The sequence below is a fragment of the Oryctolagus cuniculus genome, chromosome 11, assembly GCF_964237555.1.
Source record: "Oryctolagus cuniculus chromosome 11, mOryCun1.1, whole genome shotgun sequence".
NCBI classification, from domain to species: Eukaryota; Metazoa; Chordata; class Mammalia; order Lagomorpha; family Leporidae; genus Oryctolagus; species Oryctolagus cuniculus.
Window position 1 is genome coordinate 102750766 of NC_091442.1, and position 23651 is coordinate 102774416.

The 23651-nt window shown below is 37.2% G+C and overlaps 1 protein-coding gene across 21 annotated transcripts in view; it reads right to left on the minus strand.

Annotated features, from left to right (window-relative positions):
• Window positions 1-23651, minus strand: part of ANKS1B (ankyrin repeat and sterile alpha motif domain containing 1B) — a 1216905-nt gene that overhangs the window by 1042093 nt on the left and 151161 nt on the right. For all 21 annotated transcript variants that reach the window (XM_051846555.2, XM_051846554.2, XM_051846553.2 and 18 more), the window contains exon 2: window positions 13872-13952. In XM_051846555.2, coding sequence (XP_051702515.1) covers window positions 13872-13952 — 81 coding nt within the window. The remainder of the gene's footprint in view (window positions 1-13871; window positions 13953-23651) is intronic.

A 23651-nucleotide genomic window follows, 5' to 3' on the forward strand; every position in this document is an offset into this window, starting at 1 on the left:
GTTTCTTCATCTTTTTCCTCCAAGCCAAAGAAATGACAATATAAGGGAACTTTATTTAATTTAAAGGAAAATTTCCACCACTGATGCACTTTAAACACATATTCACTATGTACTACCTATAGGATTTTATACTCAATCCCCATCAGGTATTCCAAATAAAAATTCTGAAATCTAAATATTTAAGTTCAGGAAGAATTATTTGAGATTATCAAAATAAATTGTATTACTTTGTATCAAATAATAAAAAACTGTAAAGTAAACAAAAACTGTTTCTTTTGCACGCATTTAAGAAACAAATTCTAGGGGCTGGCTTGGCGGCTTAGCAGGTAAAGCCACCGCCTGCAGTGCTGGCATCCTATATGGGTTCCCGTTCAAGTCCCAGCTGCTCCACTTCTGATCCAGTTCTCTGCCACGGCCTGGGAAAGCAGTAGAAGATGGCCCAAGTCTTTGGGCACCAGCACCCAAGTGGAAGACCCAGAAGAAGCTCCAGGAGGCTTTATATCAGCCCAGCTTTAGCCACTATGGCCATTTGGGGACTGAACCAGTAGATGGACGTTTCTCTCTCTCTGCCTCTGCCTCTCTATAACTCTGCCTTTCAAATAAATAAGTAAATCTTAAAAAAAAAAAATTATTAACTCACTAAATGAAATCCTAGATAGATACATATAAATACATACATAAACACACATATACAGTTGCAACATATAGCAGTTTCTTATATAACAAATCACTAATGGGAGGGTGAATATAACAGAAAAATCTAAATTTTTCATAAAATCAGACCCCAAATGAATATAACAAATATAAAAAAGTGAAGAAGCTACAAATGAAAGCAAGGTGAGACTAAAAAGGGTAAGTTACCAGAAAAACAGATAACAACACAAAATTATAACAAATGGTAAAACACATTGCCCAGAATGTGGCCTAACTAAAGGTATAAAATCATAATGAAAGAACCAAGAATCTGCTATAGAAATTTTTAGAACGTTCTAGGGGCCCTAATTTTTCTTCTGATGAATTTCTGAGAAATTGAGAAATAGTTTAACAGGTCTTCTTGAAAACTGATATTATTTTACAAGATCTGAATTTAGAAGGTTTGAATTTGAGTACCAGGTATGCAAACTACCTAAGGCCGGGGCCCCAGAGACATTACTTTTTCTTTTCCAGAGGAGCTTACGTAATAACACCAATGCCTACTATTTAAGACTTGGTAAGAAGATTAAGGGAGATCATTGAGAAGAAATTACTCAATAAATATTAAGGCATTATACAAACACCAGTCCTTGTCCCAAGTAAAAATAAAATATTTTAAAAAGTGAAATGTTCACAGCAAATCACCTTTGAAAAAGAGAATCTGAAAATTAAAGAAAACTTGAAAGTTAAACACTTCACATGTTTCTCCCAATTTCACTGCCATGAAAGATTTTTTATGTAGAGCCTTCCACATGGAGAGGACTAAATAAACTCAATGAAGTAATGAGGATTCAGTACTTCTGAATAACAATAGCAGCTAAGAGCCACAAAATCTGGTTTAAAATCAGAAATCTCAGGGCCGGCTCCATGGCACACTAGGTTTATCTTCTGCCTGCGGTGCCAGCATCCCATATAGGCGCCGGTTCTAGTCCCAGTTGTTCCTCTTCCAGTCCAGCTCTCCGCTGGGAGGGCAGTGGAGGATGGCCCAAGTGCTTGGGCCCCTGCACCCGCATGGGAGACCAGGAGGAAGCACCTGGCTCCTGGCTTCGGATCGGCGCAGTTCTGGCTGTTGCAGCCACCTTGGGGAGTGAACCAACGGAAGGAAGACCTTTCTCTCTGTCTGCCTGCCTCTCTCTCTCTCTCTCTCTCTCTCTCTCTCTCACTGTAACTCTTCCTGTCAAATAAATAAATAATCTTTAAAAAAATCATAAATCTCTATAACTTCCTTATTTAATCTGAACAAATCAAATAACCTCTCTCTCTCAGTTATTAAAATAGAACTTAGAGACGGTTTCTCACTACCTGTATCAGATGGTTATGGTGTGACTCAAATGAGAAACAGGCATGATGGTAAAATTATGTATAATCAAAAGCTATTCTCAAGCAGGAGGTTGCACTGTAAACAATTCTGTCATATTTTTAAAATAAAATATTACAGCCCTTACAAAGTAAAATAATACTAAAGGAATGTGGTCAAATTAAAATTCCAGTATTTAAAAATAATTCATTTTACCACAAAACAGACGTCTCCAAATTAATGTTAAAGACAATTTTGAAGGAGGTTTTAGTTATATTTATCAATGCCTAACTCAATAAAGAAAAACCTGAAATATCTTCTCTTTTCAAGAGGGAAGACTAATCAACTCATCAATCTTTTTTTCTTTTACTCTCACTCAAAACAATCCAAATTCCATTTGTCCTTTGACTAAAACTTAGTTGACATTTTCTAATACTATATGTGATATGAATTAATTTATTTTGTTAGCAAGATTTATGAAACAATAAAAAAGCCTATTTAAAAGCTGACTTACTGTTCATTTGTATTATATAGTGTTATATTGTGTTTCACATTGTATGTTATACATATTATATTGTATTATGTGGTATATAACTAAATTGGGAAACAATGCATATTTATGAAATTGCCATTGATAAACATCAAGGTCTCAAACATTATTACTTTTTAAAAATATTTTTATTTTATTAAATATTCTATATTTTATTTTTAAAGTTGTTTTTAAATTTTTATTTAAGTTGCACTTTTTATCTTATCGAGATATCAGCTAATGAACTGACTAGGCTCACATAGTATAGAAACTATCTTTGTGAAATAAAAAGTTATATCTTTGATCAAATGCCTATCAGTTTTACTGAATATAAGATAGACAAAATAAATTAACAAATTGTCATTAATCTTATTATATATCCACTAATATCACAGCTAATATGAATTAAATAGAACTTTTTATCCAGGCTCATTAAGAACAAATTAAATTCAAGGTATTTTTTCTTCATATCTGAGAGGCATAAAGACAGAGTTCTCATCCACTGTTTCACTCCCTAAATGCCCACAATGGTTGGAGGCTGGAGGCTGAAGCCAGGAGCCAGGAACTCAATCCAGGTCTCCCAGGTGGATTACAGGAACTCAACTGCATGACCCATCATGACTACATTCCAGGGTCTGCATCAGCAGGAAGCTGGAGACAAGAGTCACTATCGGGCATTAAACACAGGTACTTCAAGGTGGGATACAAGCATCTTAACCTGCGTCTTAACCACTAGGCCAAATGCCTGTCCTTTGGGTACTTTCTACAATGTACAAATTAGAAGAGTAGTTAACACTATAACAACACCATTTGACATCATTTTTCTATTTTTACAAGGGCTGAGCCTAATATCTTATTCACAGGTATTAACAAATGATCGTGTTGACACTGCATGGTTACCTGGCATGAAATATTAAATTATATTGCAAATTAATGTCTGTAGAACATCAAGTAGCAACATAATCCCTATGTCTTCAACAGAAAGTAGCAATGCTTCTTACATCCAACTTTTGAAAACTAAGAAATGTTATAAAATCCTAAAGTAAGTATGACTGACAGGGCACCAGAAAACTAATTCCAGGTCCCAGAGGTAAAACAAAACATCAAATTAAATTTAATAATAATCCAATTTAAATTATCAAAACATTTTGCAGCTTGAATCTAATTTACAAAAATTCAAGTGAAAATAAAAATTCCAAAAGTATTGTTTTGTGACTATATTTAATTTGTATTTATTTTCTGATCTCTAAAATATACAGCTGATTGATACAAAAACCTTTCAAGAAGTTCAGTATATGTTCTGAGCAAAATTAATTAGGAAGATTCAATATTCAAATTTCTTTGACTCAACAATGAGATTAAATTACAACTGAAGATGTTTGTTTTATTTCATCCTCCCGTAGATGGTAGCACGCAAAGAACTTTGAAATAAATGTAAGAAAACATAGCTGCTGGGGAGAGAGTTTTAAAAAAAAAAAAAGTGGAGAGAGTGCAATCTCAGGGAAAAGTTAGGGAGAAAATTGAAGTGGAAATTCCATGGAAAGAAGAGGACACTGTAGATCTAGGTGGAGGTGTGGATGTGCAGCACAAGCATGGACACACACAGGATCCCAGCAGCAGAAAGCCTCAGTGCCAGCTTTGGAGAAGGAGGTGATACCAGACTGCAGCAGCCCAAGCCTCTGGTGATATAGCAGGAGAGGCTGGTATGAGTCTGGCCTGGAGCCCTGTGGGGGACAGGGTACCTGCCAACCTCAAAGGAACAAAGGGGTACATTTCATCTCTCACCCAGCAACTGGGTGAGAGAGGGCAGGTGCCATTTTAGACATATGTAACAGTGGCACCACCTTGTGTTCATGTACCCAGAAACCAGCTGAGAGGAGCCACCTGGTCTGACTGGGAAGACTGACAGGGGACTGGACACCAAGGAGACACTGTGAGGTGTTCCCAGCCTCCCAACATATAACAGGCTCTGGGACTCAAACTGCCAGGGTGGAGCACCCACAGGCAGCTGGAATATCTCCACCTCTCTCTGGATAGGATGGACTGGTGGGACAGATCAGATCCTCAGCGCCCCATAGCTATGGGAGCCTGTGTCCTGGGACTGTGGAAATACTGTGGCTGTGAGGGAGGGTACAGGATATGGCTGGGTTTATGGGCAGTTGCTGTAAGGTTCCACAGGCTCGGGGCTCCCTGACTGCCTGGGGAGGGTCACCACTGTGGGACCTGTGCTCACACTGAGGACTGCAGAAATCCTGTGTGGTTCTTGTGGCAGTGCAGATCAGCATGCACCCACTGGGGGCTAGAGCCTGGGTACTGATCACCCTGAAACATAGAAGGTGAGGGTGTGACTATGCCAACAGAGCTGATCAAACCCTCAGCCCTCTGATAAAAAAGAGGTCTACCATGCCCAACATGGGTGTCACCCTGGACACTCCCCAACCATGGAGCACTGACCAGAGCTCCATGACTACATCCAGCACACATTGCTGGGTATTCACTGAAAGAACAGACACTCCACTAAGCTACAGAGGAACAGTCCAAATATAAAAGTCATCAGAGGATAAAATCAACAATTATCTCCACAAATGCTTAATAATAAAAGCAGAAATTCAAGAAACAAGAATAGGAAGACAATACGAAGCCCCCAAAGGAACACAGCAAAAATTTGATATTATAATGTGAAGATGAAGACAGTGATGAATGCCAGAAATGGAATTCAAAAGATTAATCATGGGATTACTCGGGAAGCAATCAGAAACAAATCCACAAATTAAAGAAATCCATATATGACATGAATGAAAATGTTTCCAATGAAATTAAGATTTTAAAGAGAAATCAAAAAGAAATATTAGAAATGAAGAATTCAATACCTCAAATTAAAAATGCGGTGGAAAGCCTTAATAACAGACTCAGTGAGGGACAAGAAAGAATATCCAAGATAGAAGACAAATCATTGGAAATTTTAGGCCAAAGAAGAAGAAGAAGAAGTTATATAAATTAAAAACAGTATTGGAGATTTATGGGATACTATCAAATGACCCAACATACCCAACATATGCATCATAGGCATTCCTGAAGGGACGGAAAGAATGGATTAGAAGGTCAATTTAGTGAAATAATTAGAAAACGCTTAAAGTTTGGAGAAAGAAAGAACTATTCAAGTACAGGAAGCACATACAACTCCTATTGTGGAGCAGGTTAATCCTCTACCTGCAGCACCAGCATCCCATATGGGTGCCAGTTCTAGTCCCAGTGGCTCCTCTTCTGATCCAGCTCTCTGCTATGGCCTGTGAAAGCAGTAGAAGATGTTCCAAGTGCCTGGGCCCATGCACTCACATGGGAGACCTGGACGAAGCTCCTGGCTCCTGGCTTTGGATCAGCACAGCTCTGGCCACTGTGGCCACTTAGGGAGGAACCAGCAGATGGAAGACCTTTCTCTCTGCCTCTTCCTTCACTCTCTGTAACTCTACCTCTCAAATAAATAAAATCTTTTTTTAAAAAATAGATATGACCAGAAAAAAATCAACATGACGCATTATAGTCAAACTTTCAAAAGTAAAACATAAAGATTCTAAAATGTACAAAAGAGAATTGCCATATTACTTTCAGAGGATCTCCAATTAGACTCACAGCTGACTTCTCATCAGAAACCATAGAGGCTAGGAAAAAATGGCAAGATACAGTCCAAGTCTTAAAGGAAAAAAAAAAAAAAAAAAAACCTGTCAACCCAGAATACTGTACCCTGCAAAGCTCTTATTTATGAATGAAGGTGAAATAAAGGCCTTCAGAAACAAACAGAAATTTAAAGAATTTGTCACCACTCGTCCAGCCTTACAAAAAATGCTTAAGGAAACACAGAAACATAGTCATCACTGTGACAGAGTGTGAAAGCAGAAAATCTCCCAGTAAAAGTACAAAAGAGGGGCCACAGCATAACAGGTTAAAGCCCTGACCTGCAATGCCGGCATCCCTTATAGGTACCAGTTCAAGTCCTGGCTGCTCCACTTCTGATCCAGCTCCCTGCTAATGCACCTGGGGAAGCAGTAGATGATGGCCCAAGTCCTTGTACACATGAGGGAGACCTGGAAGAAGCTCCTGACTTCTGATTTCAGATTGGCTCTGCTCCAGCCATTGTGGCCATTTGGGGAGTGAACCCAAATGAGTGAATCCAGCAGATGGAAGACCTCTCTCTGTGTCTCCATCCTTCTGTAATTCTGTCTTTCAAATAAAATAAATCTTTTAAAAAAGTGCAAAGGAAATCCAAAGTAAATAATACTTAAGGAAAAATGGGAAGGCCAAGTCATTGCTTCTCAATAGTAACTTTGAGAGTAAATGGCCTAACTTCTCCACTTAAAAGATAGAGACTGGCTGAAGGGATTAAAAAACAATACGTACCTATTTGCTGCCTACAAAAAATACACCTCAACAACAAAGACATACGCAGACTGAAAGTGAAAGGACGGAAAAAGGTATTTCATGCTAACAGAAACTAAAACAAAAATGGCAGATGTAGCCATCCTAATATCAGACAAAATTAACACAAAAACTGTTAGAAGAGACAAAGAGGAGCACTATGTATTGATTAAAGGATGAATTCAACAGGAAAAAGTGACTGTAATAAATGTATATGCACCCAATTACAGGGCACCTAGTTATTTGAAAGAAATGTTAATAGGATTTAAAGGGAGACATAGACTCCAATACAATAGTAATTGGGGACTTCAACTCCCACTTTCAGCAATGGACAGATAATCCAGATAGAAAATTAGCAAGCAAGAAACAGAGTTAATCAACACTATAGACCAAATGGACACAAAAGATACCTACAGAAATTTTCATTCTACAGTTACAGAATACATATTCTTCTCATTAGTGCATGAGACTTTCTCTAGGATAGACTACATGGTAGGCTGCAAAGAAAGTCTCAGCAATTTCAAAGAAATTGAAATCATACCATGGTTCTTCTCTGACCACAATGGAATGAAGCTCAACAACTCAAGAATCTCTAGAACATATGTAAACACATGGAGAATGAACAACAAGCTCCTGAATAAACAGTAGGTCATAGAAGAACTCAAAAGAGAAAGCCAAAAATTTCTGGAAACAAATTAAAATGACAATGTAACACACCAAAACTTATGGCATACAAGCAAAAGCAGAGTTAAGAGGGAAGTATATAGCGACTGGTGCCTATATCAAGAAATTGGAAAGGCACCAAGTAAATAAGCTATCAAAGCTTCTCAAGGAACTAGAAAACCAACAGCAAACCAAACCCAAAAGTAGTAGGAAAAAAGAAATAATTAAAATTAGAGAAGAAACAAAATTGAAACCAAAATAACAATATAAAAGATCAATGAAATGAGTTGGTTTTTTTCATACAGCAATCAACAACAAATGCTTTCAAGGATGCATGGGAAAAGGTACCCTAATCCACTCATGGTGGGAATGTAAACTGGTGCAGTCAGTATGGAAGACAGTATGAAGATAGAAATTTGAATATAGGTCTACCATATTTCCAGCAATACTACTCCTGGGAATTTATACACAGGAACTAAAGTCAGTATATGAAAGAGTGATCTGTACCCCCACATTTATTGCAGCTCAATTCAAAATAGCTAATATATGGAATCAATCCAGATGTCCATCAACTGAAGACTGGATAAAGAAATTATAAGATATTTACACCATGTTATAATACACAATAGAAAAAAATGAAACCCTGTATTTGCAACAAAATGGATGCACCTGGAAGCCATTATACTGAATGAAATAAGTCTTTCCCAAAAAGATAGATATCATATGTTCTCCCTGATCTATGGTAACTAATAGAATACCTAAAAGGTTATCTGTATGAGTGAAATGGACACTTAGAGATATGAAGATTTTTAATAGTCCTTGTCTCAACTGTTGAGGAACAGACTTTTTTGGCATACTACTTGTTGAACTTTTTCTTTGTGTAGGGTTAATTGTATGAGTATGAAGTTAACTGGAAATAGATATTAATAAAAAATAAGAATGGGAATAGGAGAGGGAGGAGGACGAAAGGTGGAAGTGTGGCCAGGAGAAAGAATACTGTAGGAAGAATCACTATGTTCCTAAATTTATATATTTAAAAGCCATGAAGTTTGTATACCTTAAATAAAAGGTTTCTAGGTGAATAAAGAAAGAGGAAGAAAGAAAAAGAAATAAAGGGAGAAAGAGAGGGAGAGAGAGAAGAAGATGCAGAATTAACAAACTAATGAAATTCATAAGTTCAATAAGGCTTTTTTGATTTCATTTTTTCTTGAAGCTTTTACTTCTCTTTAATGGAAATAAAGTTGCAGATGTGTTCCAAATGGTCAAAAAATGTCAGGACAATATGTTCCATTTTCTAACTGAAGCATCTGTATATACTGAATTCCCTCTCAGACTTCTAGATTATAGAGTGGATGAGGGTAAATTCTAACTATTATTCTTTTCCAAGTAAGAAGAAATCAGAAAATAGATCTTTCTAGTGACTCATAGCTACATCAGGTACCAGATTATAGAATTTTAGAGTAGGTCCCCTTCTTTCATTAAGAAAAACCTAAGAAAGAACAATTCAAAAATGCAGGTACTTTACTATCTGGATTGCAGATCTAATCTGATATACAAATTTGGGTTACAGATTGATAATGGAGTCTATGAAGCATCAAACATATAAAGAGTTAGAAGAAAGAATAGAAAATACTTTAACTGCACATATCAAAGAATCTGCATATTTCAAAGATAAAACAGTAATTTGTTGACTGGTTTAAATGTAGTATACAAGAATCACAATGCACCCAATATAGTTTAATAAGGTTTAACAAGAAAAAAAAGATAATTTGCTGAATAAAATCAACTGAAATATGAATATACAGTTTTAGATTAAACCATAGAGGGGTATTTAAGATTACTATTTTAAAAGAAAGAAAGAAAGGAAAATCAAGAATGCAAAGAAGGAAGGGAGAGAGGTAAAACGGGAAGGATGCACAGGGAGAGAAGGAGACAGCAGAAGAGGGAGACAGAAAAGGAGGGAGGGAAGAAGGTCAACTGTCATTCAAAAGAGAATCAAGGGCTTTAAGTTTGTAGCAGGAATCTGGGAGATGAGTACCCCATGTTTTCAAAGGAAAAAGAGAAAATAAACAGATCTCTACCCTATCCGCTGAAGCAGTTTATTTATAATTGTTACTAATAGATTTGTTATATTGGCCACATTTTCCCCCTGACATTTAAAGAGGATAATTTTCTAATCTATAATTACAAATGGCCAAGGAAGTCACCAATAGAGTACTGTTTCTATTGTGTCCAGATCTCAATAATTGTAGATGAATTGTTCAATATGAAATAGTGCATTTTAAGGATAAAATGCTGCTGAGCTTGTGGATAACTAGCGTTAATAAATGAGGACTCCAAAAAAAAAAATAAGAGGAAGCAGGTTGAATTTGCAGTATGAAGGCTTTAGACTACATGTTGGGAATAGGGAGAAAGTCTGTGCTCAAAGCAAAAGAACAAACTACAGGATCCTGTCATATTATTTCCATCTCAATGATTCTAAGAACTTTAGCCTAGAAATCATGTTTATGGAAATAATCTGGAACAGGTGGATACAGCAAAAGTAGAAATATGGAAATGATTTGTTTCTATGCTGACTGCTAAAACTTGCTTGGGAAGAACATAACATTATCAATTGCTAATTATCAATGCTAAGGGAGAACAGCAAGGGAAAAGAAAACAAAAGCTTTTCTTCTCTGATTCTGAGATATATTCTATGACATTATTTTCTTTCAAACATCTTAAGCCAAAATTAAAATTAGCATTCCATGTGAACATATATTTGACGATCATGAGAGGTAACCCAGAAGTACATAGTGTGAGAGAGAAAAGTCAGAATTTATCCACTGGTAAGCATCGACTTGGAATTAGAATATTTAGGCCCTGGACACAACCATGTCTTAGTACATATGTGACAACTACGCCATTTGTCCAGAATGTCATTGTTTCCCTGCCTGCAAAATGAGGGAGGTAGAAGGATGGGGGAGGGGCAAGGTAGAATAAGTGATTTCTGATTGTAAAAGTCCGTAAGTCCACAGATAATGTAAATATGCAACATCAATAAATACATATATATATATATATATATATACACACTGTATGTGAAAACAGAAATGTCAGAATTATAATATCAAGGTATATAACTGAGCCACAACCATGAAGGTACTTCAAAAAGTTCATGGAAAATGGAATTAAAAGATGCTTCTATTTTGAAGTGTTTGAAGTAAGGCAGTGTTTTCATAATATGCATTTTCTGTGAACTTTTTGAGCATCCTTCATAAAGCCAACACAATGCATCACCACGTTTCCACTGGAAGAACAATGAAGAATATCCAGCCAATATATTCAGTATATTGAGTCATAAAGGATTATTATCCATATGTGAAGCAGATGACTCAAGATCACATAGCCAGAAGAGATGGGGAGATAGGATTAGAATTCTTCTGATTTTTCTCATGTCTTGAAGAAGACATTAAGAAACATCTTACCTGGAAATTTAAATCTTACCAGAAAGTGCTTTAAACAGATGAGAACATTTGATAAAAGCAGATACATATGATTACTACAGAATACCTGCAATAAACCCTTTATCTTAAAAGAAATCTAGTCAATTTTCCCACCTCTTTATGATAATATGAGTGACTGCCATTCAATTTGCTTAAATTACTTAATTTCTAAAGTACCAAAAGGAGCCAAAAATTATGCAGTGGGCCATAAAAAATGCATCTCAATAGGTAGAACTTCATAAGTTGTAATGTGTAAGTCAATAATGCTTTTACTAAATACGTCACTGGAAATCAACATGAAATATGAATGCTAATCCATTTTGGAACAATATTATTTTGAGAAGTACTTAAAATGTCAATCTGAAAATGAACAAATATTATTTGTTCATCTTGTGATCTGGCTGAAGACATTACACCCATTTGATTTGATAAAGTTTATCTTTCCAACTGGAACCTAGAAATATGATATTCCCATGAACCCATAACTGAGATGGCTAAAGAAGCCAACAATATCATCTGCTGTGCCCTCATTTCTCTTTATTGATAATTCTACACAGAATAATAAATAACAACATTCTCCTTTAAAAGATTCAGAAATTTGACCTCATTTTCTGCTCTACAGCAGAAGTGTATGGTAAAATTAAAAGTTTTAACTCAGATGGAAATGATAGATAAAAAATAGGGACTGAGGCCGGCGCCGCAGCTCACTAGGCTAATCCTCCACCTTGCGGCGCCGGCACACCGGGTTCTAGTCCCGGTCGGGGTGCCGGATTCTGTCCCGGTTGCCCCTCTTCCAGGCCAGCTCTCTGCTGTGGCCAGGGAGTGCAGTGGAGGAGTGGAGGATGGCCCAAGTACTTGGGCCCTGCACTCCATGGGAGACCAGGATAAGTACCTGGCTCCTGCTGTCGAATCAGCGCGGTGTGCTGGCTGCAGCGCACCGGCCATGACGGCCATTGGAGGGTGAACCAATGACAAAGGAAGACCTTTCTCTCTGTCTCTCTCTCTCTCACTGTCCACTCTGCCTGTCAAAAAAAAAAAAAAAAAAAATAGGGACTGAACTGGGGCTGGCAATGTGGCATAGCAGGTAGAGCTGCCTGTGACATCAGCTTCCCACATGGGCGCCAGTTCAAGTCTCAGCTGCTCCACTTCCAATTCAGCTCCCTGATAATGGCCTGGGAAAAGCACCAGAAGATGGCCCAAGTGTTTGGGCCCCTGCCACCCACATGGGAGACTCAGATGAAGCTCCTGGCTCCAACCCAGTCCCAGCCACTGCAGCCATCTACTGAGGGAACCAGCAGATGGATGATCCCTCTCTCTGTAACTGACTTTCAAAATAAATAAATAGGATTTTAAAAAAGATTTATTTATTTATTTGAAAGTCAGAGTTACACACAGAGAGAAGGAGAGGCAAAGAGAGAGAGAGAGACAGGTCTTCCATCTGCTGGTTCACTCCCTAGATGGCCACAATGGCCAGAGCTGTGCCAATCAGAAGCCAGGAGCTGGAGCTTCTTTTGAGTCTCCCATGCAAGTGCAGGGACCCAAGCACTTGGGTTATCTTCTGCTTTCCCAGGTCACAGCACAGAGCTGGATTGGAAGTGGAGCAGCCGATACTCAAACCAGGGCCCATGCTGACACTGCAGGTGGCAACTTTACCTGCTATGCCACAACACTTGACCCCATGAATAAATGAGTTTTTTTTAAAAAGACAGGAACTGGGTGAAAAGAAACGCAATTTGGAAATTCCAATAATAAGAATCCAAATAATGAAAAATTAAGCTTATACTATTTTATGTAATTCAGATGATTCTCCAAATAGACTGATGTTAACTTTACTCCAGAAGTTTCATGAGGAAAAAATATCATAGTGATCAATTATGACCAAAACAAATTATGGCTTCATGAACATCAAGCTTAAAATCAAGTATAACTAAGTCCCTTGTGTCTCAATCCACAGAATAAAAGAAGTGTTAGATGAGGAAAAAAAAGGTTACTAGCATTTCTAAAGCAGTAATTAGCATATGTAAAAGACTAAAGTGTAATGAAATGACCCAGGTCTAGAAAGACTAACTTGGATCATCCTCACAAAGGAAAAACAGAGGGGGAGATAGCTGAGGAGGATCATTTTTCTTCTGGTGGGGCAGGATAGAACATCTGAGTAACTGCATCACTAAATCATTACCTGACCTAGCTATAACAGTGGCAATAAACTGGTGATTATTATTACACACTCTTTCACTCTCCATAATGTATACTATCACATTACTTGAAACATAATTTTGTAAGTTGAAAAAAGTTCAGGGTTAAGAAAATTAAAACCAGAAAGATGATCATAAATTATAAGGAGAAAGCATGTTGGCTAATTCTGAAGGATTTTGAAGTGGTTTGTATAAATGCCTGAGGTTTACAATAACAGGATTCCACTAAGATTTCACTCCCTGTGAATACTCTCATGTTGAGTGAATATATGAAGACACCAAAAACAAGGGAGGGAAGTGTTATCAAGTGGTTTTGTCCCATTTTTCTCCACAAAGCTACACCTAACTAGCATGGTCTTTTCACTGCTGCTATCCTCCCTGTGTGATAGTTGGTGATTTCAGTTGACACTTCACACACAATCATCTTCAGCAGCATTCCTACACACTTTAACTTTCCAGCATTGTTGCATGCTGCCTCTCCAATCATCAGCCCAGTGGACTAAATGGCAACATGAGACAGTATCATCAGACTTAATTAACTTTCATCACATGTAACTAAATAACCAAGATTTTCAGTCCAAATAAGTGGCACTTACTTATGTCCATTTAAGGCTGCATGGTGTAAAGCAGTGTAACCCGAACTGTCTGTGCAGTTCACATTGGGGCCTCGCCAGATGCTGCAAATAAACATAAGTGCAGAGTTAACAATTAAGCAGAATCGTGCTTTGTAAAACAAAAAGACTGACAGTCCCACAGCCAGCAGCACGTTGCATATGAAAATTTCAGTCATGTAGAAAATGACTGCCATCTTTTATGCATTCCCATCAGAACAACAAATTCATTTATTTGATGCAGGGAAATGAACAGGGAACGTAAATATCATCAGGAAGTATTAGCAAATGGGTGTTCACTGCTGTGCATTAAAATCTGGATCCAAATATTCCCTACTACTTTCTAACATTACCTAAATATTGGAAGCAATTAACGCTCACCTTCAATATTCTATACCAGAGAATAAAAATTTATGACACCTGCTTTCTCACCTTAATATACTCATCCTGAGATGGCAGTGATATATGTAACTTATAAGATATTTTTGCATTATGGGTAGAAACTCTTCCTGCTGTTCTGCTACCAAGGAAATGTATTCAATATTTCATACTTGAAAACAAAACGAAGATTTGGATTGTTATAAAGCATAAGATGTTAATGCTGCCATTAGCATTGATTTTATTATACAGTATAGTCTTGCAAGAACATGTAACTATATAAAAGAGTCTATTTTATTTTTGATCACAATTAAAACCATTTTTAGGTTTTAGAAAAATAAAACACTGAAAAACACTTTTCTAAAAGGAGAGCAAAATATTAATTTATCCGATACTTTTAAGAATATCAAAGATAATATCTAATGGTAATCATATCCTCACAAGATATTTATTCTATGCCAACTGTATGTCACATATTAAGATATGAACTAAGAGCACTCAATCAAAACTCAAGGTCCTTCTCTAAAGGAAAATAGCCTAAGGGAAAAGACAGACATACGAACTAATAATTGCAAAGCAGTATGATAACTGAGGTACCAGAAAGCATGCAGGCATCACTGAGAAGACAAGGTACAGTTATCCCAAATGACAGATGATGATACACTTAAGCTAAGCTGAAACTATTATAATGAGAAGAACACACTCACTTATCTAAGAGTTAAAAGAACAATCAAAAAGGCACAGGGGTCAACTGAAGAAAGGTAGGGAAAAGTTGTGGGGAGCAACTCGGACTAGACTAAGTTACTGGAATTAAGACTTATTCTATGCATCTGCTCTCCCACAATATGGCGCTGAGAAGGGAGAAACAGCTTCTGCTCAGCTGCTTCCAGTTCAACCAGTGAACTGTGGGACCTGCTCCTGATTGGAGGAGAGCAGCGTACTCGGCGTGTGGGCAGCCGAGTTGGGATTGGTGGAAGAGGACTATAAAGGAGGAGAGAGACAACATGCACCAGGAACATCTAAGAGGAACATCTGAGGGAACACCTGTGCAGCCCCCGAGAGAGCCGGCCGGCGGTGTGCCGCTCCCCCGCGGAAGTGGGGAAAGTGGCCAGGGGGAACCGCCCTTCCACGGAGGTGGAAGGGATGGTAGCCAACCCGGGAAGAACCAGCAGCAAACCCGGGGAGGGCCGAGCAGACAAAAGAACAGCGCAGGGTCCTGGGTCGTTCCTCCATGAAGACGGGGAGCGACATAATGGTGCCGTGACTCGGATATGAAGCCTAGGCAAGGTTTAGTGTCATTCCTCCATGAAGAGGGGGAGCGACAAAAGTAGTAGTAGTGACGACTCAGGCTTCAAGATCAGATGACTGGAAAGAAAATGACAACATCCAAGTATTGTCACTTCACTCCTTCTTTCAAGCAGTGTATCAATAAAGTGGCAAAACCCTGGCCTGCATTAGATATCAAAAAAAATTTGCCTTTCCCATTTTAATAGGTGAAAAGTGGGGCCAGCACTGTGGTACAGCAGGTTAAAGCCCTGGCCTGGAGCACTGGCATACCATATGGGCACCGGTTCTAGTTCTAGCTGTTCCTCTTCCAGTCCAACTCTCTGCTATGGCCTGGGAAAGCAGCAGAAGATGCTTGGGCCCCTGCACCCACGTGGGAGACCCAAAGAAGCTGCTGGCTCCTGGCTTCGGATCAGCACAGCTCCAGCTGTTGAGGCCACCTGGGGAGTGAACCGGAGGATGGAAGACCTCTCTCTCTGTCTCCACTTCTCTCTGCAACTCTTTCAAATAAATAATTAAAAAAAAAAAGGTGAAAAGTGATATGTCATTGATTTAACATGCAATTCTTTAAAATATTAGTGTTTTTTTTGTGTCTTCTTACCTTTTCACATTCTTAGACTTTTTAAACTATTTCTTGCTAATTTATAACAGGTTCTTATATATTAAAATGTTAATCTTATGTATTTCAAAAAGAAAAAAGAGAAAGAAAATGACAACATTAACTAAGAGGTGGAATGGACAGTAAAAAGGAGCCAATCTGTTGGGCGAAGGACACTGCAGAATGGAAAGGAAACAATGAGCCCTCCGTGGAAGACACTGAATTTCAAGTATCTGACACGCTCACATACAAGCAAGGATATTCATAAAGCTATGAAATATTAGCTATGAGAAGCGCGACTTTCATGTCTTCAAATATGGCTCCATTACTTATGTGAGTACCTCTGAATGAGTACCCCTGAACTTCAATTCCTAAACTCTGAAATGGAGATGATGATAACAATAGCACTAGCTTAGGCAGATGTAAGGATCAACAGTGCTCAACAGTGCTCTAAGGTGAGGTGGAGAACCTTTTTTTGCCAAGGGCCATTTGGATGTTTGCAACATCCTTAGCAGGCCATACAAAATTATCAACTTAAAAATTAGCCTGCTACAGATTTACTGAATTTCTAGTCCAACCTGGGATTTCCTTTGCAGGCCGAGACCAAATAATTTGACAGGCCATATACAGCCTGCCAGCCAGACATTTCCCGCCTTTGAAAGGGAAGCACGAGAACACAGCACTAACATATTATTAAATAAAGGGACACAAAAGTGACACAACATGAAATGACTAACACCAATAAAAAGAAAACTGAGTGATTACATTAACATCAGACAGACTCGATTTCAGAACAAAGAATATTACATAGGAAAGAGGAAGTTCATAACTAAAAGGGGCCAATTTATCAAGAGAACATAGCAGTCTTAAAAGTTTACTGAATTTAACCAAACAAAATACATGAAGTAAAAACTCACACAATTGCAAAAATAAATAGACCATCTATCTATATTTGGATAGTTAAATATACCTCTCTTAATAATTGACAGAAAAAGTAAAACAAAATCAGTGTCCGTACATATGGCTTGAATAGTAACTATTAACCAACTTGATCTAACTAAAATTTATAAAACACTCTACCTGACAAAAGGAAATGCACATTCTTTGCAATTTAACCACAAAACATGCCATAGTGGGGATCATGAAAAAAAGTCGCAATAAATCTAAAAGGATTTAAATCATACAAAATATGCTTTCTGACACCCAATGGAATTATATTAGAAATCAATTCCAGGCCGGCACCACGGCTCACTAGGCTAATCCTCCGCCTTGCGGTGCCGGCACACCGGGTTCTAGTCCCGGTCGGGGCGCCAGATTCTGTCCCGGTTGCCCCTCTTCCAGGCCAGCTCTCTGCTGTGGCCAGGGAAGTGCAGTGGAGGATGGTCCAAGTGCTTGGGCCCTGCACCCGCATGGGAGACCAGGAGAAGTACCTGGCTCCTGCCATCGGATCAGCGCGGTGCGCCGGTCGCAGCGCGCCAGCCGCGGCGGCCATTGGAGGGTGAACCAACGGCAAAGGAAGACCTTTCTCTCTGTCTCTCTCTCTCACTGTCCACTCTGCCTGTCAAAAAAAAAGAAAAGAAAAGAAAAAGAAATCAATACCAGAAAAAAAAAAAGAAATCAATACCAGAATAATACCTGAAGCCACCAAATGTTGGGAACTAAATAACACATAAATCAGAGAAGAGATCAAAAGGAAACTGGAAAATATTTTTAACTGCAAGAAAAATAAAACAGTATTTTATTTTTATTTTTTTCTTTTAGAAAACAGTATATATCAAAACTTTGGGGATGTAACTAAAGCAATACCTGAAGAAAAACATAACACTAAGATGGCAAAATTAAATCCAAAAATAGTCCCAGCTTAGTAAGTTCAGATTCCAGTTTCAGAAATATAAAAATATATTAAGCCCAAAGTAAGAGGAGAGGAAATATTAAAGACAACAGCAGAAATTAAGACACAGAAAACAGATTAAGAAAGTCAATGAATTTTTAAATGATTCTTTTAAAATTGAATAGGAGGAAAAATAGAAGACACAAATTGCCAGTATCATGAAGAGAGGCAAGTTGTCAATTTAGTCTACAGATATGCAATGGGTAGCAGAAAACTATGAGTGACTTTATAGTAATAAAACAGAAAGCAGATAAAATAGCCAGGTTTCTTGAAAGGCACGAACCACAAAGCTCACTCAAAAAGAAAAGCAATAAACTGTACAGCCCTAGATATATTAAAGAAACTAAACCTGAATTTGTAACCAAAAACATTCCTCACAAATTCAAACATTCCAACCAAGATAGGGCAAGTGGAGAATTCTAACAGGAATTTAGGGAATAAATAATAGCATTCAATGAAAACATTTCCAAAAGCCTGAGATGCATAAATACTGCCTCACTTTCTATGGGTCAGGAACCCAAAAACATTATGAAAAAAGTGAACTAGAAATCAATACATCACTCATGACTACAGATGCAAAAAATCTTTAACTTACAGCAACAGAACCCTACAACAATATACAAAAAGGAAACTATATTACGAAGAAATCAAGCTTATCCCAGTAATCCAAGTGTTTTCTAGCATTAATTATTTACTATACTGACACATTTCAAAAAAACTTATTTGATGATCTCAACAGAGGCAGAAGTAATACTTTGCAAAATCCAACATCAGTTTCTAATAAAAACTTTTTACTAACTAGTAATAGAAAGAAACTTCATCAACCTGGGAATAAAAACAAGCTATAAAAAAAGCCTACATCTACTTAAAATGTATGTAACACTTTATGATGAAAGATGGAATGTTTCCCATTAAGATCAAGGACATGACAAGGATATCTGTTCTAACCACTTCTAATTGACACTGTACCTGAGGCTTTAACCAATGCAGTAGCTAAAAAGGCAGTGACAAGAAAAAGAAATAAAAGATATCAAGATTGTGAGTGATTCAGATGCCCAAGACCCATACCATTATACCTGGATTCAGGGGCTGGCGTTGTGGCACAGTGAGAAAGACATGTGGATGCCAGTATCCCATTTAGGCACTGGTTCCTGTCCACTTGCAGTCCAGCTGCCTGCTAATGCACATAGGAAAGCAGTGGAGGATGAGCCAAGTGCGTGGGCCCTTGTCACTGACTGGAGACATGGAAGAAGTTCCTGGTTCCTGGTTTGCACCAGCCCAGCTACAGCTGTTGTGGCCATTTGGGGAATGAACCAGTGGATGGAAGATTTCTCAATCTTTCTGAGTCTCTCCTCTCTGTAACTCTTTCAAATAAATAAATAAATCTTAAAAATAAAAAAGAATACCTGGATTCAACAACCAGCTCAGGCTCCTAACTCCAACTTCCTGCTAATGCAGGCCCTGAGAGTAGTGATGACTCAAAAGTGAATGAGCTCCTGCCACCAACAGGGGAGACCTGGAATGAGTTGCTAGCTCACAACTCCAAGGTTGTTCTCAGACCAGCTCTAGCCATTACAGACAACAGAGACAACTGTAGAGTGAAACAGTGGTTGGAATCTATCTGTCTGTCTGTCTGTCTGTCTGTCTCTCTCTCTCTCTCTCTCTCTCTCTCTCTATATATATATATATATATATATATATTTCTGTCTCTCTTTCTTCTTCCTCTCCCTCCACCCTGCTTCCTCTACCTCTCTACAACCCTCTTTGTTTCTGTCTGCCCTCCATGCCTCAGAAAGAAAATTATTGTAAGGAAAGAAGAAAATCTGTCTTATTTGAAGAAAAAAATAGTCACATATATAGAAAATCCTACAGAATTTACAAAAAAAGCTACCAAAATTTAGAAGTGTATTTAATTGGGGGTAGCTGTGTGAAAGTAAAGGGAGCTAACTGTCCTATCTCTGTAATGCTCCTGAAAATACAAAATTATTTCAAATAAAGATCAACCAGACCAAAACAAAACAAAACAAAACAGAAAGAAGAGAAACAACAGAGCTAATTATGCCATGGGCCAAATGGATCTAATTGATATCTATAGAACATTTCATCTCACAGCTGCAGAATAACCATTCTTTTCATCAGTACATGGAACATTACCTAGGATAGACCCTATACTAGGCCAAAAACAAGTTTCAACAAACTAAATAAATGAAATCATATCCTGTATCTTTTCTGACCACATAGAAATTAAGTTAGAAATTAACAACAAAAACTCTAGGAAACAAACACATGGAGACTGAACAACATGCTCCTCAGGAACAGTGGGTCATAAAAGAAATCAAGAAGGAAATGAAAAAGTTCATTGAAATGAATGAAAATGACAACACATCAAAATTTATGAGATACAGCAAAAGAGGGTTAAAAGAAGAGTTTATAGCAATTAGTGCCTACATCATAAAATTGGAAAGGTATCAAATAAATAATCTCAAAGACCTAAAAAACTAAGAACAAATCCAAAATTAGTAGAACAATAAAAATTAGAGAATAAACAAAAGAGAAATCAAAAAAAATTATAAAGGGGCCAGCGTTGTGAGGTAGCAAGTAAAGACGCCACCTGTGACACCTCCACCCCATAAGGGCACCATTTCCAATCCTGGCTGCTCCTCCACCAGCCCAGCTCCCTGCTATGGCCTGGGAAAGCAGTGGAATATGGTTCAAGTCCTTAGGCCCTTGTACCTATGTGGGAGACCTGGATGAGGCTCCTGACTTCAGACTGGACCAGCAAAAGTCATTGTTGCTATTTGGAAAGTGAACCAGTAGATAGATCTTTCTGTCTCTCCATCTCTCTGTAAACTCTGCCTTTCAAATAAACAAATAAATCTTTAAATATCTATATTATTTATATATGATATATGATATATAATATATATTATATATATAATAAGATCAGTGGAATGAAGAGCTGGTTTTTTGAAAAAAAAATAAACAAAATTTATACACCATTGGCCCAACTAACCAAAAAAAAAAAAGGAGAGAAGAAGCAATTAATAAAAATCAGAGACAAAAAAGGAGATATTACAACTGATACCACAGAAATATAAATTATTAGAAATCATTACAAACAACTATATGCCAACAAATTGGAAAATCTAGAAGAAATGGATAGCTTTCTGGACACATGCAATTAACCAAAATTGAGGCATAAAGACATAATAATCTTAAAAAAAAACAATAACCAAGTTTGAGATTGAATCAGTAATAAAGAGTCTCCAAACAAAGAAAAGCCCATGACCAGACAGTGTCATTGCTGAATTCTACCAAACTTTTAAGGAAGAATTAATCCCAATTCTTCTTAAATCATTCAAAACAGTTGAAAGGGACAGAATTCTCCCAAACTCTATAAGTATAAGGCCAGTATTACTTTAATTCCAAAACCAAAATAATGGTACAACAAAAAAATATAAATATAGGTCCATTTCCCTAATGAACATAGAGGAAAAATTATTCAGCAATCTAATAGAAAATCAATCCAACAACACATTAAAAAGATTATTCACTCTAACCAAATGGGATTTATCCCAAGGATGCAGAAATGGTTCAAAATATGCAAATCAATAAGCATGATATAACACATTAAGAAAATGAAGAATAAAAACAATATGATTATCTCAAAGGTGCAGAGAAAGCACAAGATAAAATACAACACCCTTTTATGAATAAAACCTTTTTTAAAAATTGGTATAAAAGGAATAGACCTCAATGAAATCAAGTAATATATGACAAAATCACAGCCCATATCATATTGCATTTGGAAAACATTTCTGTTAAGATCTGGAACCAGACAAGGATTCCCATTCTCACCACTATTATCCAATATCATTCTGAAAGTTTCAGCAAAAGCCACTAGGCAAGAAAAAGAAATCAAAGGGATACCAAAGAGAAAGAGAGAGAGAAAGAGGAAAGGAAGGGAGGGAGGGAGGAAAGGAGGGAGGGAGGAAGGGAAGGTATCATAATATTCTAAGAATTTTATCTATGAACTCCAAGAAATCTTTTCTTTTATATCAATAAAAGTACAAATAATGAAAAGTCTAAATCTTTTTTACATTTCAAAAAACAAAAATCAATTGTATTTCTACATGCTACAAAATATCAAAAATTGAAATTTTATTTAAAAATTAAAAATACAAAAAATATCATATCATGAAAGTCTTAAAAACTTAGGAATACATTTGAAAAATATATGCAAATTTGCACACTGGAAAACTACAAAAATTTTACCTTGTTTTTCAAAGATTACTTGGTTCTAGATGTGTGAATTAATTTCTGGGGCTTCTGTTCTGTTCTGTTCAGTTGATCCACATGTCTATTTTTGTGCTAGTACCAGGCTGTTTTATTTATGACAGCCCTATACTACTACACATCTATCAGGATAAGATTATATATATCTATGTCGACAGTGATGTAAACCAACCAGATTATTCACATAACATTGGTGAGTATGTAACAGTTCAATCACTTTAGGAAAAACTTGATAGGTTCTTACAAAGTTAAACATAAAATTATCATATAATCCTGTCATTCTAATTTAGACATTTAGTCATAAGAAAGCATAGGTCTACACAAAGACTTGTACATGAATATTCATTACAGCTTTATCTGTAATAGCATAGAACTGAAATAAACCAAATGTCCATTAGCAGATAAACTCTGATGTATCTATACAATAGAATATTCCTCAAAAATAAAAGGAATGAAATATTGAAATATCTAATAACAATGGTTGAATACATAAATCAACTAGATTATCAGATTCCTTCCCTTCTCAAAACAGCAGAATGACTCCCCAGCTGAATAGGAGATTTATTCTATCCCATTGTTAGAGCATTTGATCTCTGGACTAGAGGATGACAGGCACAGTTGAGCACAGAGTTGCCAACTAGAAATGGGAAACTAAAGAATATCTACACTCTAAATACTGAGACCCTTAAACATCTTTCCTTACTGGGTTTCTAATTATCAACAGCCAGGCTTATATAATGCAGATAGCACATTGGAACATCCTTAGGTAGATAAATATAAATAATTCAACAAGACCTAAATATACTGACAGTGAGTATTTCTTCAATGGAACCCAGATGGGGGGATCCAGATCATCCTACGGTAAAGCTAGCATGTTAACAAGTGTTTTACATCAGTACTGCAAAACACAAGGGCAAAAGGGGAGGATGAGCCCCCAATTATATCCTTCATTAATCTCTGTGATGAAGTTACTCCCTGTTGAGGTCACTTCACTCAGAGGCTGGAGGAGCTGCTAACAACTGCATCTCACAAGCTGACACAGGACAATCCACTCACCACTGAAAAGCCCTGATGATATCTCAACACTAAGAACTTAGAGCCTCCCATTAATTAGCTTTTGAAAGCCACTACTCTCAAATATGAACAAATAAACAAAGACAACCAGTCATCTGAGGAAGACCCTATAAGTCAAATAAGGAAAAAAAAAGAAGAAGAAGAAAAGAAAAAAGAAACCCCAAGGAAAAATAAAATAAACTTGAACTATGCAGGGAAATGAAAATAGTATCATTAATATCCTTCCAAAAATAAGAATGCAATA